General features: G+C 42.9%; 1 protein-coding gene and 1 long non-coding RNA gene across 3 annotated transcripts in view; one reads left to right on the forward strand and one right to left on the reverse strand.

The window, feature by feature from the left end:
* LOC143181706 (uncharacterized) overlaps nucleotides 1-26,605 on the forward strand; it is a 203,523-nt gene that overhangs the window by 43,237 nt on the left and 133,681 nt on the right. Inside the window, exons 1-2 of one of the 2 annotated variants that reach the window (XR_013002327.1) lie at nucleotides 13,163-13,217; nucleotides 13,369-13,414. This is a non-coding gene — a long non-coding RNA (uncharacterized LOC143181706). Of the gene's footprint in view, nucleotides 1-13,162; nucleotides 13,218-13,368; nucleotides 13,415-26,605 lie in introns of those variants that run through there. The other variant, XR_013002329.1, reaches the window with a different exon arrangement.
* The window catches only part of LOC143181646 (uncharacterized), a 222,409-nt gene that overhangs the window by 870 nt on the left and 194,934 nt on the right, over nucleotides 1-26,605 (reverse strand). The window contains exons 9-10 of the mRNA XM_076382174.1: nucleotides 2,076-2,930; nucleotides 1,051-1,296 (exon numbers count right to left, since the gene is read on the reverse strand). Of these exons, the coding sequence (XP_076238289.1) occupies nucleotides 1,051-1,296; nucleotides 2,076-2,930 (1,101 nt within the window). The remainder of the gene's footprint in view (nucleotides 1-1,050; nucleotides 1,297-2,075; nucleotides 2,931-26,605) is intronic.

The following is a 26,605-nucleotide window of genomic DNA, read 5'->3' on the forward strand; positions in this document are numbered from 1 at the left end:
CGTTACAAGTTTCGGACAATTTAGATTACGAATTACGAATTGCCGCAGCGCATTTGTCAAGAGGGGTCGCCTGTACGTCGCAGTAGATTGCGCCTAGCTGTCGTGTGCCGTCTGCTAGCGCGAATTCGACCGACGCGCTGGATGACAATCGCTGACGCCACCATTTTCATTGGACACAGCAGTCTGTCGTTCTATCAAACTGCATTGAACATTTTCTGGTATGAAGGGAGCCTGGAATCTGGCGTCTCCCGTTCTTCGCCGACGGGTGTAATAAGTTTTATCGAAGTCGCGTCAGAGTTTGCCACGATGAAACACAATTCCATTATTTTTTGATGATGATTCGAAACGCAACGCGAGCACAATCTGTTCTTCGCCAGGAGATATTATGCGTATTGGAATGAATATATATTGGTGTTTATAAAGCAGAACGACACGACTTCTGTTCTTCTATTTTCGAGGTATTGTCATTTCAGGTTCTAAATCTTATTATTAGTCTTACTTTGTATACTTAGGTTCAAGGTTTTTAACCCTTAGCATACCGAGAAGGGATGATAGATATTCTTTAGTAACAAGAATCTCTAAAACATCTCAGGAATTTTTTCTATGGTTCTCTGTGTTTAACAATCTTCCTATTAAACTTGAAGGGAACACCATCATACCATAAAAACTATATCAGAGAACCCCATTGCCCCAAGGATATTACAGTCTGAAAGGTCAAAGAGAATTCCTCGGACCAAGTTAAAATTCAGGACAAAAGCAGAGTCATAATCGATGCAAGTTAGCGTATCCCAAGTCCCCTGTAAACCTAATGTGCAAGCACATAGAAAAACCCAGGGAATCGATTGAAAACGAGTGTCCCGAAAACGGCCTAATCCCCAATGGACAATGGATCCCTAAAATCTCGAGACAAAGTGCTCGAAGCGGCGGTAGGTCCTCCGTCAGTCGTGGAACAAAACTGTTAGGTTCTCGCGGCATAGACGCGACGGCAGCCTCGGGACTTGAAGGATACTCGAGGGTGAAGTGGTCGAAAGGAAACGAGGAGACACTCACCGGTACTGGTAGCGTTGAAGGCCAACATCGGCGGGGGCGGAGGTATTCCCCTTTGGCAGGCCACCTCGCTGGCAGTCAAGCTGACAACTCCGCCGCTCTCTTTGTACATGAAGCACAACCTTCGGCTGTTCCTGTACGGCTGGGGCCTGTTGTTCTCGTTGGTCCAGGTCGTCCCAGGCGCCAACTGGGTGGCAATCACGAATTGAGTGCCCTCCGCGTCGAACCACCTACCGTGGCAGGAGTAAGCTGCGAAAGAGAAAGCCACGCCAGGCCCTTACTCGAACGGAACGAACTTCACGGATAATGGTGGGAGGTGGGTCTCGAGAGCGAGTCGTTACCCCTCGAGTGCCATTATCCTCTAAATAAACTTTGACAAGCTTCGTCGAAGCTGAATGCCGTCGACGAAATAAAAGCTCCTCCGGCGAACGAATCTATACTCTCGTTCTATCGTTAATGGGATTTTAATTATCGACGATCCTCGCGGCTTTCCCGCCCCGATAGTTTCGGAACCCAGGGGGCAGTGCACTTTTTGTTCACGGTGAACTCAGTCATCTTTTTTTCCCTCGTGTCGCTGCAGCAACGATAGCGTAAAGGCATGTGAACTTTGATACATCTTTTTCTTTTAGAATAGCTGCATGTGATTTGGAATATTTGTAAGAGCAGGTGGGTAATTCTATTTTAAGAAAAGTTTGGAAGTTCTTTTCTGAGTTCACTGTATGCCATTTTTGTCGAAAAGCAATCATAATTGTAGCTAGCTACATATAGAAGAGAGAAGACTTCTGGGTTGAATATTTATAAAGCTTCGAATCTATTTGGTCAAAGTTCGTCATATCTTAAAGTCCTACTTAAGATACTTATTTTTTAATCTACTCATCAATTTTCAGAACTGTTTCGTCTGCATTCGAGTCTACTCAGAAGAATTGCTTTTCTCGAGTCTATCTTTAATTCTAGACTTAACTATCCCCCAAGAACAGGGAAAAATCCCTGTTCCAGAGTTTCTCGATCTTACAATAACTTCTACTCACCAATCGCATTGTCATCGACGCAGTCCGTCTGGAACTCCATCCTATCCGCAGTGGAGCAGCCTATGGTAATAGTCGTCACTTCAGAGCTGCATCTAGAAATATCTTCTTCCCTCTTCTCTCTCTTCTCAAAAGAGTCAGACTCAAGCTCCTCAACGTCCCTCCTCCTCCTCGACACATCGTTATATCTCCTCAGATCGTTCCTACCCGACCTCTTCTTGGGCAGATCCGAGCTGTCCGGATAATCCCCAAAATAATCTTCCTGGACCTCGAGGACACCTGGCTCGTCCGAGTCCTCGAAATCAGTCATCCAAAACTGCCTGATTCTCGCGAAGTCATCTTCGTCGACTCGAAAGTCCTCTATCTTAGGACTCCTCCGCGATCTGTTATTGGTTTTTGATTCAGTGGTCGTCGATCGCGTATCGAGATCGTGCGTTCGTCTGGTTTTAGTCCTCGACGCTCCGTCTGTCAATCGTGGCTCCTCTGTCCTCCTGATCTTGGACCTCGAACGGTCCCAAAGGAGGTCCTCGATGTCTAGAGAGTGTTTTGAGGAGGCTTCCTCCAGGCTATGGTCTCGGTGGCTTCTGCTGTTGCGATTCGACCTGGCGCGTCGACCCATTCGCTCGTGGACCAGGTACTCGTTGTTAGCTCGTCGTTTCTCCGCTTCGAAATCGAGCTTCCGCCCGCGTCGATCCTCCTGGGTCCGCTCCTGGGCGTGTCGAACCTTCTCCCTGTCGCGCCTCACGCTCTCCTGGTGCTGGTTCCGCCGACTTTCACGGATGTTCCGCTGGTTCCGGTTCACCCCGGTCACCGTAAATTTGCCCAGGTAAGGGCACGTACGTGGCTCCGGGGAGCTCGCTGAAATTTCCAGAAAGTCGCTCGGTGAGAAAGCTGGGAACATTTTTCGGGAGGAATTTGGGTGCGCGGGGATCTGTCTTTTTATTGAAATATATTTTCGCTTGGATCTATGGGCGGACGTGGCCTCGTTCGACTCTGAACGCACACCTCTGGACTGAATTGTAAGTTTGGTTGATTTCTCGCGTTTTCTGGGATTTCTGGGATCTTAGACCTTTGCGCAACTGGAAACAGCATTTTTTTAAGGAGTCTATGAAATAAAAAATTGTTACGATTTTGATTATTAGATTTAAAATAGTTCTCATTTTTCTTGTGGATTTTTAAGTTTTAGAGGAGAGGGATAATTTCTATTATAAATCCTAGAAAACGGAAATATCGTGTGAAAGTGTGAACGTGTTAATATCTTGTGAACTATTGATGATACGCATCCATAAGGGAAAATTGTATTCAGTTTCATAGTATGTATTCTAGAGGCAGGGACTCATTAAAAACTGAACGTTATAGTACGAGAGTTCTCCTCATTAGTCTGTAGTCTGCAACCCTCTTACTTTGTGAACTCTATTCCACACTTTCAGCCTTTCACCAAATCATGTTTAACTTAGATTTACAAAATGATTAATTCTACGCATACAACATTCTACCAGCAGTAACAAAAATCAACGTATAAGAATAAATCAAGATAAAAAAAACAATTAGAGTCTCTTCTATGTATATATACCATGAGGATTCAACAAGAAACTTTCGATGGAGTCTATCGATCTCCCTTAACGACGTCTTCTTACTCCAAGATCCTCAATCCAGCAAGAGATCGGCCAGTTACAGAGCTTCCCAGAAATTTAAACCTTCCTTTCCAAATTCAGGATATACATGATCAGTTGACGTTCACAATATCTTACAGTGAGAAGAAAAAGCAGAATAAAGAAGAAGCTAGAGACGATACCATAGAATATTGCCTACACCTTGAAGCCAGTCGTTGGAAAGACGCATTGTGGCTTAGTAGAAGTTCGTTAGATATCGAGAAGGGAAAAGAAAGGGTCGAAGGGTTCGAGAGAAGGGCAGAGGAGGACGAACGCCTATAACGAGAGCGTAAATCGGCTATAGGCAGGCACAATGCGAACTCTAACGAGACAAATCTGACGTCGCACCCTCGGGCCAGTCACCCTCTTCCTTTTTCTTTGTCACTCCATTTAGCAACAATCCCTTCCCTGAACCTTCGCTATCTTTGCTGATGCCTCGCGACAGATTATCCCTGGTCCCCTGTTGTCTCTGGACCGCTACTCGGCCTGGTATTATTTTTGGGCTTAATGAGGCGGCAGCAGTTAGGCAAGAGTCCAAAATGTTATACAAACAGACAGGGTCGACATGATGGAATGTTTGCCGAACTTTCACCTGGGTAGACGAATTGCTTGTCGGGGATCATCGACTTTCTAGCTCTCAGATTTTGGTTTGTCATTGGGGACCTCTGTTTTTAATCATAAATCAGATGTGGAAAGCAGCTAGATAGACCTAAAATCTAATTTTATTTTATTTCAAGCTTGAATTGTAATATACCTAGTCGAAAACAAAATAGTAGTAGTAGTACCTGCAAGTATCTGCAGGTGCATAAAATTAGCTGAAAAGATTGTCCACTTATGGAACATTTGACAATATGTAGGTGATAATACTAGCTTTCATTTTATTCCATTTTATTTAAAGCGAGTACCTTCGCCAGTAACTGAATCGCTAAAATCTGAATTCCAGTTTGAAACGAATTATGATCCTTTTTCCCTAGACTTTCCAAGTACCTATTATCAGACTTTATAGATGTACAGTACCCTAGTTTAGTACTCTTGTAAAAAATATCGACTCAGCAGAGTTTCCAGCGTTGCGTGTAATGAAACTCCCTCGACCCCTTCAATTGAACGCAAGTGGACTCCAGCGAAGGCCTCGAGGAAGGGGAAAAGAAGAAATTGCGTAATTCGCTATTGTCCTTCGCCATCGGGAGGTCGTTCTGTCGCCGCACGATCGGAAAATTGATTCCATCGCTGGCCACAAAAATCTCGTTATTTTTATGGTTAATTAGACATGTATTGCGCTGGGGCAAAGGCAGCTCCGACTAAAGGAGACTCGATTTTTCCGACTCGTTAGGCGATTCTCGATACGAAGGTCCTGGCCAAAGGGACGGGGCTAAGAACGGTATCCCAATCCTCTCTGCGCCGCTCTGGCTGAGAGAGGAGGCCCTCTCCTTTGTGTTTCGATCGGGAGAACGAATCGTGAACTTCAACGATCGTTAATTATGTTCGTCGGGCGAAACTTTTGACAATGTATTGCGGAATCGACCCCCCGCCCATCGAATTTCAATGGCAAAGTAGCGAAGTTTCACCAACGGTTTCCTGTAATTTTATACTTTTCGCTCGGTCCCAGTGGCCCTTTGTTACTCTCACCTCGTGAAATATTGCATTTAATATACCCGAAATTTCTAACGCGGTTGTAATAATTCCTTTCGCGTTCGATGGGCCGTGATTTTGTTGGTATTTAAATTACATTCCCGCGCAGTTCAATTTCTAATTTCGCCCCAGTATTTCAATTTCACTTTATTGGTCTGCGTGCACGAATATACGGCTTCCATTTCAATCAGCTCGACGATGGGATATCGTCGAAATCGTCAATGATATAAAAGAGCCCTTTTTCCGTGAAACTTACAGCGTATCGGAGAAACATGAGGAGCCTGAGCCTATTAAAATGGAAGGATGGTAACTAGACCGATGCTAACTCGGGAACCAGAGCGTGTATCCATCAAATGTTTCTCAACGTCGAATTACAGGTTCGTGTTGAGGAACTCCGAGGGATTCCTCGAGTGGTTCCTTGAACGAACGAGAAGTTGGCGGAACGATTAAATTGAATTGACGGTCGTGGGGCGCGAATCGCGTGTCGATGCCGTTTCCAGTGAAAAAAGGAAACAGAAGCAGGCACGCCATTTCGTGGATCACGAGCACGGCCACCGTCGACACGGCACTTCGAACTTTTTAATTAATCAATCGACACTCCCCCCTCTCCCCTCCTGTCGACGACTTCTTTGTTGCGCTGAGAACCGAATGGCCGATGGCTGGTCTAATCGATCGCGAAAATTTTTCATTTTTCGAGTGTGTACGTCGCGCAATCTCGTTGCTCTTTTCCCTACTAGACCGTCAAAAATTTAATCACGCGATATTGGGCTTCCACGGGGACACTTTTCCCGACGGCCGTCGACAGTGCAGAATGAAATTTTGTTCAATCACATCTTGTTTGGCGGCTTATAAAAGCTACCTGTCCGTGGCCAATACATACGAAAGGGCTTCCTAAAAATCTCGACGCAAAACCTTCCTCGCGTGATGCTTCTAGGAAATATGAAGGTCATAGCGTGCACAGTTGCTCGGTTATGGTTACGGTTTCTCGGTATGCGCGTCATGATTGTTCGTTAAGATGTTGCTAAGCCGGTTTAAGGAGTTTTAAGTCGTAAATTTGTATCAGTGTTCTGAGAAAACGTTGAGTATTTAAATATCAGGACTGAGATACTTGAAAATTTGAATATTGGAATATTTGAGAATTGAGCAATTTGAATATAAGATAACAAGGTAATTTGAAAATTTGAATATTTGAAAATTTAAAAATTTGAGTATCTCAGTCTTGGAGTATTTAAAAATTTGAATATTGAAATATTTGAAAATTAAGAAACTGAATATTCGAATATTAGGCAACTTGAAAAGTATATAAGAATACTTGAATACTTCAGTATTAGGATACTCAAAGCTTTAGATACCTCAATAATGGAATATTTAAAAATCCGAATATCTCAAGATATTTAAAGATTCAAAATTCAAAAAATTGGAAAGGTAGAAATATTGAAATTCCAAGGAAAAAGAATGATAGCGATGTCGTCTGTTGCTTCCCGAACCTCCGCCATTTCCAATTCCTGCATGCGTAACGGAGCATCTTTACGGAGGGCCGAATAATAAATCGCGTTAAAGAGCAAACACATTATTTACTGCGGTTGCAGAGGTGGGGGGACGATAAATGTCCAGGTTTCCCTGCTTCGAAAACCCTCGGAGAATAAATCAGTCGGGGGCATGGGTACATTTAACAATCGTCAGCTCGCGCTCCCCGCACCGTGCTTTCTTCCGGAAAGAAATCCGCGAGAGGGGTGGCTTCCTCGGCCTCGCTGCAAGGGCGGCGCAGCGAGAAAGGACACGATAGAACGGCACGCCAATTATCTTCCGCGCGGCCCGACTCCACGCTTTCTTTGTTTCGTTCCTCCGGAAATGACGCCTCGATTCTCGGCAGAGCGATAAATTCCTAGCGGAAATAACTTTTGGCAGTGAAAGGGGGAGGCTGGCGCGGGACCGCCCTTCCTCGAAATGGGGAGGACGTTCTACGTTCAATCGGGGAACGGGAAACAAGGAACGATCTTCGGAGAATATTTTTCCTCCTGTCGCGAGAGAAGCTCCAACACTTTTTCTGCTTCGTGAGAATATTGAGGATATTTAGGTTTTAAAGTATAGAAACGATAAATTGTGGTTCTTGGTAGTTCACTTTGCTTTAGTAACAGGCTGATGAAACTTTAAAGACAGAATTAGTTTGGGAGCTTTAATCCTTCAGTGCTACAGGTGAAAAGTACTCCTACCATTGCATGGATATTTTATTAATAAATATGCCAGAGAGCACACGTTATCTTGAAGACTATTTTATGTTCATTTTATGTCTGAATAATACATAAATAAATATGGAACGAATAAAATGGAGAATAACTTGCACTAAAGGGTTAAACTAAATCACTTACCCCTATTTTAAATAAAAATATTTCTCACTGTTTTTATGAGTTTCAAGTGTGAAGCCAGAAAAGGAAGACTATTTTCTTTTTTGTATGAGTTGTGTTTAAAAGTCACTGAATTAATTCATGCAACTAGTAATTAGAACAAGGAGTTAATCCTATATTTTTGTAAAATAACATGGTAGAAATGTATAATATTTTGATTCGTGGGAACGGATTTCGAAGGATAAGGGAAAAACGCGTTCGCGCGAATCCAGGAGAAACACTTTGCACGGGATAAAGGTGGGTAAAAATATTTATGGGACTCCGATGAAAATATTTTATCACAACACGGAATGCTCGCGGGCGTGTTTATTAAATATTTATGCCTGCAGTGAGGAACATTTCCCTTTCGGCCGACGCGAATTCGTTCTATCCCCAACGACTGTTTCCCCATGGAACTTCCTGTTTTCCCCGGGCCACGAAGACGCGCAACGCTTGGAAATGGGTTCGCCCCCCGTCCGATGGAATTGGATTTTAATTCGCATTAACTTCCCACTCGGAGAACTCCAGGATTGATTTTCTCCTCTTTGATTTCGCTCGAACGAGTGCGACCAATATTTTCGCTTAGCCCTCCCCCCGGACTTCGACATCAAACTTCTTTATTCTTTCGCCCTTTTTGCTTCCTTTTACCTCCTTTCTTCTTCCCTCTTCCGCCTCTTCTTTTTTCACCCCCCCTCTTTTTCCTTTAACTAACTGCCAGGAAGACGGAGAGTTCGCCCGGTAATTCCTCTCTCCTCGATAAAGGAAAAGCTTTGTCATCCGCTCTTATTTTCCGAGTTAATGGATTGTTGCGCGGCGCGATAATGGAGAATATTTCGCCGCGAGTGACTACCATTTAATATTATAATTTTCAAATGAATGTTCACCCCGTCTGCCTTCCCACCTCTGGAGATTCAGCTTGAAATGCTGAGTAATGAAAGCGCGAGAGTAGTCGATCGGTTCGAGACCTTGGAAAGGCACAAGGTTTCGAGGAATTCGAAGTTCGCGAAAAACAGTGAGGTTCGTACGTCTGGTGGATTGCAGGGACCAATGGCTGCAGTTCAGTAATTTTCACGGCGCCTCGCGCGCAGCGGATGCATTATAGAGGGTAAAATACACATATCTACAGCGGTAAACACTCGTGACAAGCGATGTAATTAAAGCTGAGTGTAGCCGAACGACATCGAGCTTGGACGGCTTGATTATTATTGCCTGGCCAACATTTCGCCCCGATTCTGTCAAATATAGTCGTGCCACGTAATTTTGTATCGCGAATATTAAACCATTAGGTGTAATGACCGATGCGCGAACGCCGATACCCTGGAATTCATCGGACCAATCGACGACCCGCGGCCAATATTCGCCTCTACGTTCTGCCTTTCAAAAATTCCAAACGAATTCCCGAGAATCATTAATTTTGTCACCATGGCTTCGTTTTATCGCGCGAGAAATTATTTGCTGAAATAACGGCTCGAACTATTGCTTTCTATTTCGTAAAATTAATTGGGAGACTTCGAAATGTGAATATAATTTTTTTATAATTTAGTTGTAATATTTCAAATATTCTAGCTTTTTCAATTTTCGAAAACTCAAAATGTCAGAATTAAAAAATTTTAGAATATTAGAATTTCAAATGTTCAATTTCTTACTATATAAATTGTACACTAAGACACATTGCATCTTGCAACCTTGCAATTGCAAAAATTCCTAACAAAGAGTCCCAACATAATAAACACAAACTTACATTCCCAATGTAATACACACGAACTTACATTTCCAACATAATATATATACAATCTAGCCCACAGTCTTCACTTAAAAAAAATTCAATCCCAGGCACTTGTAGATATCCCTAACTAAAAGAATCCAGGACCTTTGTGTTCAAGTAACGCTCAGAATGATTCTAATCAGCGTATCATGAAATGGTTCCAGAGCTCGTAATAGGTAGAGCCGAGGTTGCATCAGTAACCCTGATACACCCCGACAGACTGTATCGAGCGACAACAAGACACGGCAGAAAATTAAAGGGGAGAGGGAGAGGGAATGAGCGTGTCGAGCTGCGCCCGTCGTTTCCAGCGGGACAGATTTCGCTGAATCTGAGAGGCCAAGGGAAATGGAGACAGAGGTCGCGGAGGGTGGAGAGGGTTGGAAGGAAAACAGTGGCGGGGGGTGGGGATCAGGCGGGGGCAAGAGGGACAGAAGGATCCTAAGAAGAGGCTGAAGCCGCAGAGTCAGGTGACCCGTGTCAAGTTCAAAGACGCGAATCCTAACCCTGGCAACGTTTACTCCGCGCTCCTGAAAGGAGGCCTTTAAGAGCCACTGCCTCGTCGGTGTTATAAGGTGGCTCGTGATCGATCCACCGTGAAAACGTAGTCACCCTTTGACGCAGAAATTATTTCTTCGCTCTAATCTTCGTTTACGTTTCCCTTTTCCTACGTCTCCCACGGGGCAACTTGATACAACCGTGTTCAAGGTACACTTGGCTTGTTTTTCACTTTTCTGCCATGAGTGGTTTCTTTCTGGGAGAATGTAAGCACATCATTGTTTGTTTGCGTTTCATGGAGGGGACTGTGACTGCTGGTCGCTTTGTCTCGCTTCTCTTTCAATTTTTTTCATTTTTCGTCTGTAAAAGAAGTTTAAAATTTTTTTAATTGTTAGGTCAACTGCTTTTCCAGCAGTTTTCTTTTGTCGTATTTTCCATGTGCTTCAGATTTCAATATTTTAGTATTTTTCTCTGTTTTGAGGTCCTCTGTGGCTTCGATCCAGTTTCTGTATTCGTATAGTACAGTATATGTTTTGTGTCAGCAATGCAGTTGCATCTGTAAATATAATTATTTGCGCCAACTTAATATGTCCTCCACTTTTCTAGATATTTATATCGTCTATTAAATTAAACATCTGTTTATCATTATATTATGTTTAACAATACTATTCATAACTTAAAATTCAATTTTTTGTGAGTTAACACACAAATGCAGAACAGGTTCCATTTATCATAATCTTGTTCCTAATCATTCATGGGACCACGAACCCCTCCCACAAAGACCCTGCAACCTTTCCCCTAATTTACAATCTTCCCCACTAATTGACCATCATTCCTCAACGCTCAGACTCCGAAAATTTGAACTAAATCATATCCTCGTCCATCACTCTCGAAAAACCTCTTCCACAGACTTCGACTCAAGATTCCTTCCACGTTTCTGCCGCCACTGGCCCCGAACGCGAGAATCGTTCCGACAGTTAGTTCGGGAGTGTCAGAAACATTTTGCGCGAGGGAAAATGGTTTCCACGTCGATTCGACGGCAACAGCCGTGACTGGTGCAAGTACTTGAACGATTGAACGGGGCAGGCAGAGCTCGAGGCGTTTCTAAGCTAGCCGAAACAGATTTCCCCCTCCGTGATTACAATATTGCTGTTGGCAGAGCTCTTGGACCAGGCGTCGGCTATCGATTGTAAATTAATTTCAATTACGTACAGCGTATAACCAGAGCCCGATGATCTGCATTTCAACGTCGGCCCGTCCGGTATTGAAATTTATGCGGCAGCCTCGTCGAACGACCGAGCCCCGCGTTTTACAACCTTTCACCCGGTTTTGGCATCATACCCACTAACCCATTTATCCTCTCTTTTTCGCCAGTTCAAGTTGCGATCCTCTTCCCCCTATAAATAACGAAATGAACGCGCTCGAATCAGCATCGATAAGAGAAACGGTTCAATTTGAATATTGATCTGCCTACGTCCGACCGTATATTGATACGTACTACTGGCTCTCTGCTCCACCGCTACTGTAACTGATATCGAATGGGGACGCATTAGAGGGACGTTAAAAAGAGGCGAGCTTCCTGAATGTTTTCGCCAGAGGCGGCTTGGAAATTCAAACTTAATTTCCGTTCCATCCCTGGCTCTCTATTTGACGGGAGGGAAATATTTTCTCGCAGAAGCTTGCGAGGCTCCTCTCCGCTGTACGTATCGATATCGTTTACAGACAGAGGGAGAGTGGAGGAGGTACTCTGTCCTCAGAGCCACTCAACATAATTTTAATGGGCGAAAGTTTCGAAAGTTCTCGCTGAGGGACGGTTCGTTTGCCGCGGCCCTTTTGATGTTTTTGTGTCCCTGGCGTCGCGCTGGGCACAGAGGCGACGAGGAAAAATGCTGGTTGATCTGGGAAAGCCGTGACCCCTTTTCACGGTCCGTCGACTCGTCGAATACCCGCGTCTCCCATTTGCAGGTGTAAAATTAAAGGTGTCAGGGGCTTGACGCAGGTCCCCAAACATTATAAGGTATAGGATCATCGACGCGACACAGTAATCCCGTTAGCTGGTCCGTATTTACACGTGCCGCTGAGCCCGTATATTTTCACAGATTTGATTTTCTACTTCTATAACGGTGGACAACAACGCTCGGCGAAACGGGGCGCAGCTTTAATGAGATTAAGCGTGAAAAACGGGCACCGATCGTATAATATACTCACGTTGACACGCAGCTCGCCCGACTGTCCCCGTGTGGTGTCGCGCGCGCTGTTTTTATCGCAGTCCTCGTTCCCTCGATATTCACAATTTAATATCTCACCGAGCCGAGAATTGCTCGGCCATCGCAGGAACGCGAATCCCAGTTCTCTTCTATCGCGTGTCGATTCTTATCGACAGCTCGATGATAATTATTGTTGGAAACTTTCGCGAGTGATTTACTGAGGATCAACGATCAGAATTATATTATTCATACGTGCTATCTGAAGTTCGAAAAATTCTTGGGGAAGAATACTCAGAGAGTGCTGGTTTTTTTATGGACTGCAGTAATTTTGCCTTACTTTTGTGTAATTACTGTTATCCTTGTGCCTGTTTTATTCGATTAAGCTGTGTTTCTCTTAAAAATCTGAAATGAAATAATATTTCTTATTATGTAACTGAGCAAGTGTCTTAATACTCTTAAACGGGGGTGTAGTTATGGTTATTGCAAGGCGTGGAATACCTCAAGTCATCGACAAGGAACCTAAGAAACTTGTACTCACTTCTCCCATTATTGATTCATACTGTGCATGTGTTGGAGAGCAATATATATATTTATTGTATCCCACGGTTTATCAGTCGGCCGACCAGCTGGCTGTTATAGGACGTTCACGTAACTTCCGTATGGAGGAGCACGGATTGTGATCGAAGAACAGGCAGACAGAGAGAGGGGCCACGTCGACGAGTATCAAAACGACGAGCAATTCGCAGAAACGATCGGTCCACGTCCGTCGGCCGATGGGAATTCAATTTTCCGACTAGCCGAGTTCGTCGATATGTAGATGCGTTATTTTTGGACAGGTCCCCGCGAACAGTCCGACGTTTAACAGTGACACGTCAGCGATTTGCGTTCAAATTTCATGGGCACTTTGTTCAGCTTTGTTTTTCGCCCGTCCTTTCAGCTCGAACAAGTAGTAAAACCTGACAAGACTGAGACACGCTGATGCAAAGTGGGACGAAGGGAAATTCATTTTCAAGGTACGATCGTGGTTTGCTTTTGGAGGTCCCAGATTTCAATCAATTTTCCCGCTGGAGATATTTAAATTTCAAGCGTGTACCTTTTTAATTTAATTTTTTTTAATTACTGCGAAAACGAACGAATTTTCAGCTATGTTTACTTTGGTTACAGATCCACTAGAATGCTGATTGAATCGACGGGATTGATCTTCGGTTCGGTGAGTCATTTTTTTTATTTATCTGTGTTAGGTAACGTCGAGGTCTCAGTTGCTGATCAGAATTCAATTCCTAATCAATTTAGTATTTAAATACACCCAGTATTTCATATATTTGTACGAATTTTGTTTCGATGAAAATTTGTTCCAAAAAATTAGAAAATAATCGTTACTTGTTTTAATATTCACACGTGAAATCTAATGGCTGGTAGCGAAACACAATTTAACTGACCAACTATTGCTCTCTTTATATATTTTACTTTAAGAACTAAATTATGATTTAATTATTATTATTTTCACACTTTTTCGTATAACAAACTGTAGATGACACATAAAAGTTTCTTGGATTTGGTTAATTTTTTCCTGAATAATTTAGAAAAGCCATGGCTCTTAGTCTTAAGCGGTTAGGGACTGGGTCCTTGACGGTACTATAGTTAAAATTTATTGCGAAAACGTCTGAAAGTTTCCATAAGACTGAGGCAGTTAGGCGAGTTACTCGACGCTCGAATATCGATTTCGATAGGCATGGGACGACGAAATACCATATTAAATTCCCATCCGACAGGTGAATGCGGTTCCTCTATGAGAGGTGGCGGGCACGAATATTTCCCCTCTGAAAAGTTATAATTGTGTCTAACTATTCATCCGTGTCGGTGCCTGAATTTTAGCGCTAGATGGCAATTACGTATCGCGAGCATGCAAATTATCTATTTTCTCGGTGGCTGGCGGACACGGCGCGCACCGTGCGCGGCATATATTTTCCGCAGGTTGGTAATAAAATTTTGCATCGTGCACACTGCAACAAGCTCCTTCCGGTCACGGTCTATTAAACTAAACGCGTTCATTAATGAAATTCCCTGGCAAATTCGGCGGGCGTTGTTTTCTTCTGCGTTATGGCGTACCATAGTTGCAAATAATAGCGTCTGCGACGATGAATATAACAAGAACGACAATTAGAATCAAGGGACCTTTATACGACCATAGCGAAGGGAAGATTTGCTCGTAGAAGTTTTGAAGAGCAAATTAGACACGCAATTTTATTGGTAAATAAAAGCTTGATCACTTGCGTAGGGTCCCAGAGAATCTTCACGTTATTGCTGAAATTTCTGTAGCGAGATTTTTTGTTGGCTCGTAATTCTATTTTATGTGCCACTGAATATTATAAACATTCTTTCAAAATTGGATTAATTAGTCGTAAAGAGGAATATGAAAAAAATTAGTAGAGCTTCAGCAGGAAATACTGATGGATTTTTTTATTAAAAATGTTCACTTATCTGTAGGTTTTGCAATGTGTCAAAGTATTTATTTTTATTTATTTATTTATTAATTTACTGGCAGAGGCCCTTTGGTATGTTATCTTGTGATGACAAAAGAGTGTTTAAATAAATTACATAAATACATACGAAGGGATACAAGTTAATTTTAGAGGTAAGAAATTGATGTTGCATTGAAGAGGTTGATACTAGATTCATAAATGTAATATCTAGAAGTACTTACGCAAGTAATTAAGGGTTCAGTAACATGTGACGCTTTCGTAACGTAAATTAACAAGTTGTATGTACTGATGCTTGTCTGACCCAGTAGGGGCGCTTTCTACTTGCAGTGCTTGTCAGAGCTGACTACGCGCTAGTAACTTGTAGTAGGGTGGAACGAAACATAAAGACAGTACATATTTTTGAATCGTTTATAACTCGTAATAGTGAATAAAAATTGCTCTTCATAATGGTATTTTAGCTATAAAAATTTGGATTTGACGAACAAATTTTTTTAAGCGCGACAGACCACTCAAAAGATATTATTTTATGAACTCTTTTTGTGTATATGTACTGGATATTTTAAAATTTCCTAAGCTCTCTCAAAATCAATCAAAATTATGGTAACATTTTATTACACGGCCTTTGGACACGGTCTTTATGACGTGACCTTTTTTACAACGTACAGAGAAGGTAAATTGAAAATAATATAGGTACTTCAAACATTTTAATTGTCTTTTTACATGTGTTTTATTATGAAAGCATGAAGGACCGATTTTAATTTTTATAGTATAAAATATAAGAATATACATACTTCTTAAATTATGCTATTTTAAGACAAGGATGAAAACATTGAACTTTGAGGTGCTTGTTGCATCTCGAACATTATTTTTATAGAAGCTAGGTTGCTCAGGTTTCTTTGAAAAGACTTTTTTTAAAAGACAACATGTGTTCATTATTCGAAGATAATCTCAAAGTTTTAACTCTTTTCGTTTTACCTTAATGATGACTCCCAAACTTCTCTATAAGTATTCACATATTGATATATTCTACTTCCAAAGAAGCCAAATCTGTCGCATCAGAATTAAGGAAACTAGGCGACAGTAAACTGCCACGAACCCAAAATCCCGAAATTCGGTTAATTAAACACCTCTCAGCCTCGCCATATCATTCACACAGAAGTGGTCTACTATCATCATCCCGCGTATTCCATCGTTACAAACTAAGATTGCTCCAAAGACGTGCCTCACATAAAACTCGCAAAGCGAGCTCCACTCGCGACGCCCCACAGGAACTCCTCCCGCGGAAGGTGTTAATGCACTCCACGTTCAACTATGACAAGGTGTCGTCGATGATGGTTGCGGTAGGTGTCGTGGAACCAGTGGCAGCAGCGACAGTGCCCGTTAAAGTGGCGGTAAATGTCGGATGTTTTTAGCGGGGCTAGTATATTCGGTCGCTTATGTAATCAATATGCGAGGGCGAGAGAGAGTAAGAAGCAGCGGGAGGAACATCGACGCGGAAGCGTGAGTCGCCTGATACCACCAGCTTGTATGGAAGATGATAAAAACGGAGCTGCAACATTCCCTCGCTAGGGCTGGAGAACGCAATCCTCTGTGTCTTTGCTCGAGCCCAAGAACGAACGTCTAATTAGCGTCGTACTGTCTTAATTAAATGGCGCTGTCAGGAGGCAAACGAATGTCGAAGATTAACCACGTCTGCTGTTCCTGCTGGAGTAGAAAAATGGAGTCGAGGGACTTTGACCTTGCGATATTAAGCCACAGCTTCCCTCGCGTGACCATGGGGCAAACTCTTGGGTCCGCGACGCGTAAGCTGATCCGATTAATTGAGCAAAGACACGGGGACACGGGGATTATAAATAGTCACGCGAGACGGGGAACGATGTGACGCTGGCCGTGGAGGGGGCGAACGAGGGAGGATCGCGCGAGGGAAGATCGTATGAAGGGTGAAGGGAGAGAGAGAAGAGTGGAGACGATGCTGGAAACAAGAAAAAAAAAATGTACAAAGAGGAGCCAGAATCGGGGGAGAGCGTGGAGGGAAAAGAAGGATGAAGCAGAAGAAAGCTTGCTGCGTTCCGGTATGCGAGCGAAAGGGAGCGCAAAAACCGAAACTGCAAGATGTGCAACTGCAAGCTCGGTTGAACGAACGTAGGGATTGCCAGCGACGTCAGCAGAAGGCTCTTTCACTCCCCCTACTCCGCTTTTTCTTCGTGGATTTCTTCCAACTCTTCGAAACGGCTTAAGGAGACCTGCCTCCACCCCTCGTCCCTCCCACCTACGTGGCACACGCGAGCGAGCGAGCGCGAATGTTCGCAGGATCCTCTCAAGGATCGCGGAAGAGGATTTCACGTCGATTTCACGGGGAAATCTTCGGCTCCGTACACACAAATGATACGATTGCGTCGCGATGCAATTATGGGAACGTCACTTCCAGGGGATTCTGCCTTTTACGGATTTCGTGTTATCTATTCATCTATTTTTGAGTCTCAGCTGGTTCCTTTTGTCGACGATTTTGTCTATTTTTGAGGGCGACACTCTGGCGGCAGTTTTTTGTAAATTTGAGATAGTGGGAGTATTCACTTGATGAGAATGAAATGTTTGGAATGAATTGGATATAGTATAGACTGTAGACCATACGAAAACTAGAGCCTCGTGTGTGTTTGTAAATAGTGGGTGTCAGTAATTCTCAAAGAAGTGTTTTTCAAAAGTTTTTTAAATAAGTTGTTTCTTTAAAACTCAATTTATTTCTGTATATTAATATCTAAGAAATTTTACTAAAAATGGTTGCATAGTGGTAGAGATATCATTGATACCATATTTAGTAATGTAATTTCGAGGGAAATGCATTTAAAGTGACATTCTGCTCTCCAGAGTTTTATGTTAAATATTATACTTTCATTATTGCCAGCATTTTTCCAGTGAAATTCCTCGTATATGATTTCAAAGAGTTTTAAGCTATCATTTTATGAAAGAAAATCTTTATCTTTTGAAGCCGTCAGAGTGGCGTAACCCCTTAATTCTCCTTGTTATAGCACGTTAATTTATCGCGCAATATTCATGACCTCTTAAAAAGACACGCGCGAAAGATTATCTCGTTTCGGACTAATAAAGAATCCTGCGGGAAGAACAAAGACTCCTCAACTAACCGTCCGAAGTTCCAGTATATTTAACTAAAGGCGGCTTTTATCTCGCCTTTTCATCTCGTGAAAGATTAGTAATCGATACAAGAGAAACTCGGGCACAGAAACATCCAGGCAAATCTTTTCTTTCGAAAAACAGGCGACCTGTCTGGGTCCCTTGAAAGAGAACGAGTTAACGAAACGGTCGTCAAGAATTTAATTAGGCGCCGCCGAAATTAATCCCTTCAACTCGTGGAAGATGAAATTCAAAGCAGCCCTGTGAATCGAGCAACGAAAATTTTCGAGGTCCGCGGAATCCCCGATGGACGTCCTTCGCCATGTCGACGATTCGCGAAACGAGTTTCGGGCTGAGGATCGTCAGGAGATGGCCCCTGGGTATCCAGGTGGGCCTGCTACCTAGCTCTCACATAGATTCACCTACGTGCCAAGCCTGTCCACCTGACAATTGGCAATTTGCTTGCAAATTTCGTTCAACCACCCGTTTCCTTCTGGCGCTTGCGGCCTCTTTCAGCGTTCTTTATGATAAAGACGCTCGAGGAATGATGATAAAAAGACTGTCACAAGTGGAGGACAAAATTTTAGAAACTTGTAAAAAATGATAATGATATTTCTGTTTGAAAAATACTTAATCACAGCACTATGAAATATGTCGTGCATTACAAGATGATATGAAAATTGTGAGAGTTGTAACACATGTAAGCTTGAAAGTCTCTGAATTAATACAGTGTTCCATCTAAGAAAATAGAGATGGGAGTAATGGAAGGATAGTGACAAGTGACCAATCAGGAACGAGGATAAGAATCTTGAGAAGGGGTACACGAGGAAACCTTAAAGTGACCTTAAAATTGCAATGACCTAGTCAGTTGGTAGTTGACTACAGGAACAAATATACAGGGTTTTAAGAAGTAATTCTACGTGTCAAAATAAGAGAAAAATCGAGTGTCTGACTTAGAAACCCATTCTACTGATATCGCTACGTCTGACCTGGCTACTGTACGCTGGCAGTAGAATAAGTCCCAAGTCAGACAATACTCACTGATTTTAGATGAACTTTTCACAATTAATAATTTAGAGATAAAGCTCTAAACGCTTTTAGAATCACTTTTTGAAGTCTCTGACGTTATCGAACACCCTGCATCCACATTTCTGTCCAAGAATCCTCCTCAGAGTCAAAATTGCTCCCCCTCCTTCCTACTCTCAGCAAAAGCCCCTAACTTAGGATCGTAGTTCTCAAAGAACGAATCTTCGAGAGCAACATCCCTTCCACAGTCTCCCCCTCCATCCCTCGTCATTTACCACGCCACAAGCGTCTCTCTTTCGCGTTGCTTTCCATAATTCCGCGACGCCTTCCGATGAACACTTCCGCGAGCTAATTTAGAGTCCCCGACGGTTCCTCCTTTCCTCTGGCGATGAACGTCTGGATACTTTTGTTATTCGCGGCCCTTAACGAGTTATCCGTCTGTGCGGCATAATTCTGTTACGGGGCCTCTAGTTTCGGGAAAATGAATTTTCAACTTTCCACCGATTCCGAACGTTGCACCGCGGAACGCGCACTTCCGCGAGAGTTTATTCTTTCGTTCGCTTTGTTTCTTTCGCTGTCTATCGGGAACTTCAAAAACTTCCATCACCCCAGGCGACGACGGGGCTCCCCCTTCGTTCCATCTACGTGACTGTCATCGCTTTCTCGGTCCCTTTCGCCGTGTATCGTTAATGCACGCCTATTTATACCGGGTGCAGAGGGTACGATGACTTTGAAAGTCACTCGAGCGCGCGTGCACACGACTAACAAACGGGCTTAACGAATTGTGCTGGAGGCTTCTGTCGTATCGGTGCGCGTGGAGCGTGCTCTCTTTCGCTAAGCCTGAAGTATTTCAAATCGTTTTCCAGAGAAAAGAAAAAATTGCTTAAATTGTGTTGTTTAAGGTTTGGGGTAATATGGATTGTATTTCTTTGTTATTTGTGGAATATAGTAGAACGTTGATTATCTGAAGTGGATTTTCTTCGATCTTTATTATTTAGAATTTTTGGTATTTGGAGCAACTAATCCTTAAACTATGACTTAGTAATAGTTTATCAAAAATAAAAGTAATTTTGGGCGAATTTCTAATTTTACCAGAAAGGTACCTGTTAATTTATAAAATCGTGCCTCCCCTAAAAATACTAACTTCATGAAATATTTTGTAACCTGGGAATATTTTGTCTTCATTTTTCACACTACTCACTTATTTCGTATTTCTAATATTAGATATCTCTTACACTTATTAATGACAAAGAAATCAGTGAGGTGCGATTTATACACCAAAGTAACATAAGCAATGCTCTTTTGTTCCCCTCATAATTTAAAATTAACCAATTTCAGTAGCGAAGCCAGTTCTCGCGAGGCGAGAGATCCCCAAAAAAGAGAAACGAATTTCACGATTTCAGCTTGTCTTTTTCCCTGAACGATCGCTTTGTTCTCGTCCCTGCCACGATTTTCGCGTACACGTAAGCGAACCTTGCAGGGGTTGCAGGGCTCGCTGGGCAAACAGAGCCGAGAGGGGTAACTCTGGGAAGAAACAGAGCAAGAACTAGAGCGAGTATCGCTGGCTTGAAAACGCGCCCTCTGCGCGGACCTTCCCCGATTGCGCGCATAATATACAATAAGACGAGGCACATCGCGCAACAGCGGCCGTGTAATTAATTAAACGTCTCGCGGACTGTCAAAACGTCGTAAATTCAAAGTTGCACGCGCTTCGCCCTGCAGAGAGATGGCTTTTAAACGTCCGTCTCTCGTGCCACGAAAGCCTCCTCCTTCCAGGAATATTTCAAGCTGCTCGAAGGTCCCTCGTAATTTTTCATGCTAACGGATTACGAGCGGTTCAAAGTTACCATCGCTTCGCCTATCCCTTCCTGTCTGCGTTCCACGAAAGCGTCTGCGTTTCCACCTCGATTCTATTGGTTCCCATGCACCCACCATTATCTTGACTGATGTGCTATGGAAATAAAGGGAGCGTTCCGCGGCAGTTTATGCGAAATCTCGAGAAGCTTGACGTTTGGATCTGCTTGCTTAAGAGTCGGCGTCTTTACGCGACAACGCGAAGATTCTGATCCCTTTGGATACTGATCTCTTATTTGGAAACTGGCTACAAGCTCAGTGGTATACTTGAAATTGTTATTACACTTGTTGGATGACCAACCTTGGAAGGCAATCTTCTGTTAGCTCTGTGTCATCGATAAGCACAGCTAGTCACTCTTGTGTTCACTTTCTATATCAAAGTACAAATACGTCAGGCTTACTCGTAGTTCTGTAACTGTACGCCAGTTGCTTTTACTACGTGTCGTCACATCGATTAGCTTAATATTTGAAGAGATTCGTAAAGAGGATTACGAGGGTAGTGCAAAAGGTTGTTAAACAATTTCTGCCAGTCGTTATTCAGTACATCGAGAAAGTCAATTTCTGAGCCGAAGCAAATTCGATAGGAATGAGGTCGACGTGTTCAAAGCGAACACCTTGCTGCTTCCCTAGCTGGCGCGCACCATTGACGTTTATTAGGTCCAAGGGAGACCGATTTCGTCATATAGCTTCGTGGAATTGAAACGGCAAACCTATCACGACAATTGTTTTCCTTTAATTTACTCTGGCTTTTTCCCTGACACGGAATTGGCTGGCTACGTCGATCACGTTTCACCTGGTTGACCGATCGAAGACAAGGACGAAGGAGTTCAATCGTCTTCTTCTTCTTTTTCTACCAGTCTGTCATGGTTCTTTTCACATCTTTGCCAGATATTTCTTCGACAGAAATGCGATTCCTTTTTCTAAAAATTCTATGATTCTTAGGTATAGGTAATGGGTACCATTTGTCTGAGTTATGGGAATACTTTTATTCGCGAATTATTAGAAGGATTGGTTCCCTTTTGGTATGTAATTAAGATCACAGTGCTTAGGTATACTAATTTCACTTTTAGTATTTAATAGGGAAAATATTTTTGAGCAACTTGGAGGTATTAATAAGTTGATAAATTGTAGATTTTCTGTGTAATTATTATACATTTACGTGTGTTATTTATTTGATTGAATTTTTTATGTACCAATTCGAGTAAGTTATTGGTAGCCAGGTTATTTTATATAGAGGACCAAATTATCGTTCAACGTTACGTCACAGATCTCCACCACCTATCGTAAATAGAATATTAAGAGATTCTTGGATTCTTGGATTATTAGACCCTTAGACCTGTGGACCCTTAAATTTGTGGATTCTTGGATTCTTAAGCTCTTGAACTCCTGAATGTACGATTCTATTATATTTTTCACAATAGGAGCGACCCCACCATATATCTATTATAACAGTGACAGCAAAGCAGCTGAGGGTTAAGGGACGTCTAGCTCCAGATAAAATCGGAAACAGTGAAAATCGCTGAAATGGAGATAACGCAGGACGGCTCGTCGCGCATGATTGCGTACAATGCAGCCGTGTAGGCGCGACAATCCCTCAACTTGTCACTCGCTTGTCCCCTTGTCGCACGCGTTCCAGCCTTTTTCCGACTCTCCTCAAGCAACTGGCTTCCCATCTTCCCGAGCAACCCTTTCATTCGACGACGACGACGACAACGACGTCGAGGACGACGACGGCCTCCTTTTCATCCGGTAAGCCATTTCATTCAGGGAACTCGTCGTCGACGCGGATGAATGTGACTTTTCGAGGGCGAGTTGACCTTCAACCTTCCGGAAAGTTTAGCAAAGCGGAAGGCCAGCCTCGCTCTCGCCAAGGTTGGAGCTGCTCGAATTAATCCGCACGATCGAATTCCCTTTTACGAGCACGCTGTCGAATAATAGGCTGAACAAATTCTGATGGCTGTTGGGGCTGCTATACTGCTTGGTGGATAAAATCGAAGGGGATGGGGAGGAACGTGCTGGAATTAGGCGAGAGGAGCCTTTTTCTAAGGAAACGCGTGATACATTCGAATTTTATTTGTGAGGTACAGGGAACACTGATGAGGAGGACTGGCCAAGTGTGATGCTTCGTTTTTGGTTAGTATTTTTCAGTTTCTGAAGCTCGTTGAGATGAGGATGTCTTCTTTTGAGGATAAATGGCTTATTACTTAGGATATTTTTTAAATTTTCAAATTTTTGAATTCTTAAAATTTCAAATCTTTAAACTTTCAAATATTTGAATTCTTAAAATTTTCAAATATTTAAGTTTGAAAATTTAAAAATTTTAAGTCTTCAATTCTAAAATTCTATAATTCTTGAATTCTTGAATTCTGCAAATCTTCAAATTAAAAAATTGTTAAATCTTCAAATCTTAAAGTCTTCAGTTCCTCAAATCTTCAAATCTTCAATTCTTCGATTTTTCAATTTTACAATTTTTCAAATCTTGAATCTCATCGTCATACTCAGAGAGCTCTTCTCACGAGCAGTAAGTAAGCAACAATTATACAAAAGCTTCCAACAATATCAAACAACAATAAAAACTACAAAGATATTCCAACGCTACGTATTTTCATTCTTGATCTCTATCCGCAAACAATGCTTCCATTAAAAGACGAGTTAACGAGTCAGATAATCAGCAAACCAACCCCTCCGCGACGACGAGTCGTTTCCGCGCAGCAGGGCGTTGAATCCTCTCAAATGGGCGTGGGACGTTCTGAAAGGGCAGAAAATTTCGCGGTTCGAAGATAATAACGCGACCAAAAAACCGAGAATTTAATCGACGGCACAGGTTCTACCACTCTGTAAAGGTAGAATGTTCGTTAACGAGCGGAGCATGATGATTCACGCGACCGACCACGAGAGGAAAAGAGTCAGAGGGAAGGGAAGGTTTCGTTAATTAGACAGGCTCCCGTGATCGCGTGTTACAGCGTGCGCATGGAACGACGTCAATTTTAATTTTTCGCCGGACGACATTCCACAACCACCCCCGCGGGTATTATAAATTTCCCGAGGCTCGCCGAAAGTAATAACGTCGAGGCCCGGGCAACATAGAAGGAGCACAGCGAAAGAGATTCGGGCAGAGAAAAGGGAGACCAGATCTGAATTTAATCGGCAACGAATGTTGCGACGATAAATTTATGAAGCGAAAAATTTTGTAATTTTTCTTGGAGTGCAACGATGGGTTAGAGTTTATACACAAAATAGACACTTCGTGGTGTGTTCAGCTTACGATGCTAAGAGGACAGCTTTGCCTAAGAGAATTCTTTCGCAGAATTTGGTAATCAAGGTGAAGGGGTTGTCTACCCTAGTACCAAATTTGCATACAAGACAAGTCTTGCTAAACAGAGGACCCAGTGTGAGTCATATTGAACCTCTTATAGGATGATGTAGCGTTTCATAAAAATGTTTATTATTCATCAGCATACCGTAGCTCTACTCAACATACTTAATTAGACAATAAGTAATTAAGTGCTACTCTGTCTTCATAATAAATAAAGTCCCAATAATTTCCCACGATGCTTCCTCAAACATCGACTACCCCAAAACACCAGCCATTATTCCTGGCAACGAGGATCTCGGAACGATGTTCCTTCGCGTACAGCGCCTGTTCGACCAGCCACCGAAACGCGGCTAATAATTCGACCAGTTTTCGCGGCGCGTTTTCGAAAACGACAGAGCCTCGCATTCGATTATGGGAGCGTTGTAGCGGTGACCCCCTTCGGGGAATTGCGGTGGCTGACAGTGCGTTCGACCACCCCCCGAGCTCCGCTATCTCCCTTCTACCAGTAAAACAATGACGAATGCGTTCACGCTGCACACGTACGCGGATCGTCCCTCGTGCACGTGCAGTCGTATCGACAGCCTCGCGTGATGGTGTCCGAGCGCGGCGGGAACACGGAGCGCCCGCGCGTAGACAGCCGGAAATGCGGACTAACACGGGCCCGGTTGCGCTCGAGATCGAGTTGCGGTGTTATCGAGACGGTTTCCTGTCGCCGTTGTACGTACACGGGACTGGTTCCCAGCCTGACGTGTCTAGACAAAACGGCCAGATATACCGATCGAGAAAGTTCACGCACGAACAACCTGTTTATCGTTTATCTTCCTTGTCGACCGGCGACATCGCGAACCCTTCTATTTCTGCTGGCTCCTGCTGGTGGCGGAGAGGCGACTAGGAAGTGACAGTAGAGCGAGCAGATTCGACGTTTTTTGTTTACCATTCGGGACTGGTTTGTAGCTCCAGGAGTGGGGTTCTGATCATTTCTAATGGCAGTTGGTGTCGAGGTGCTTCTATTGAGGCAATAATGAGCAAGATGATGTCGTTTCGTGTTTCTTGGGAATGTTGTCGTTTGGTGCTGTAATTTCTTCGTGTTTTTGTTAAAAATTATGACAGTGTTGTTACTTGTTTTCAGTTACAAATGTAGCTTCGTAGCTCGAGGAGTGGGGTTCTGATCATTTCTAATGACAGTTGGTGTCGAGGTGCTTCTATTGAGGCAATAATGAGCAAGATGATGTCGTTTCGTGTTTCTTGGGAATGTTGTCGTTTGGTGCTGTAATTTCTTCGTGTTTTTGTTAAAAATTGTGACAGTGTGTTGCTTGTTTCCAGTTGCAATATAAACAAATTTTTCTTTGGGGCTTCAGGCTGTATATTTTGTCGATCGATTTTGTAGCTGATTTTGTGACGCGGTTTATGTGTATTGTGCTGCGCTCAAGAGATGATCCCCGATAGGTGTGCTGGTCTGATTGGTCAGAGGGGAAGAGGACACACCTAGTGTCCCGTATAGTTTCGACTCTTGCATACAATTCGCCGCAGCCTCACACACAATCTAGACTGAAAGACTTCTTTTGCGCTTGTACTGTCTCAGGGATCATTTCGTGAGCAATTTGTTGGGATCATCTCATGAGCAATGTGTAGTTCTGTACATTTTACATATCTGGACCCCAGAGTCAGAGTATATTAAGCTACTAGTCTCCTGTGTGACTTAATGTTAACATACATTCCTTGGTTCTGGACTCCAGGTGCAGGACTCATACTATTCTTCAACTCATTAATGCAACTCATTCGTGAAGAACTAAATATAGGTCTATGACGAATGTATCTGTCATATTACTCCAATAACTAATCGATATATTTGCAAATATAATTTTTCTCTCTACCTTGCTTAACCAGAACAACAATGAAAGACCAAGTGTAAATTAGCATGTATTTAGAGAGCCTATCTAAGTCGAAATATGACTAACTAGTCGATGAGATACGAAACTGTCGTATACTCGTAATTTATGAGCCAAAACTGCCAGTGCTCCCAATATTTAGAAGAATGCTATGAATATTGATGTTAGACGCCCAAGTAAATATATTCCATTTGCAGGTGAATTAGAAACGCACGGGTAGCTCGTGATATCGTGTCCGTATTACCTAGCCGATTTCCGGCACGTGTTCCGCGGGAACTGGTCGAACATTGACGGGTCTATAGATAGAACGACAAGTCACGTAGGACGGAATGAACGTTCGTACACCAATTACTTGTCCTTTCAACCCTAAATCCGCGTTAAACGAGCCTCGAAATCAATGTTATACGACAGCCTGTAACTCGCGCTTTAATCAACGATTAATTTAATCTAATAACTCTCCGACCCGTTAATTACGTCCTTCAATCTCCGTTGAATTACACGGACGGGGTTCTCGATTAAATGCGACGGCAAAAATATGTCGTTCGCTGGGATTCAAAATCGCATGATTGTCAGCCATTGCAGAAGAGTGATCAATGTATATTGTATATTCAATGCGTTTCTAGGTATTGTCAGTCTGGATGAGACATGCCATAACAGCATAATACATTCCGATAATGCCTCTGCAAACAATACCTTTTCAAATT

The sequence above is a fragment of the Calliopsis andreniformis genome, chromosome 1 (assembly GCF_051401765.1).
Source record: "Calliopsis andreniformis isolate RMS-2024a chromosome 1, iyCalAndr_principal, whole genome shotgun sequence".
NCBI classification, from domain to species: Eukaryota; Metazoa; Arthropoda; class Insecta; order Hymenoptera; family Andrenidae; genus Calliopsis; species Calliopsis andreniformis.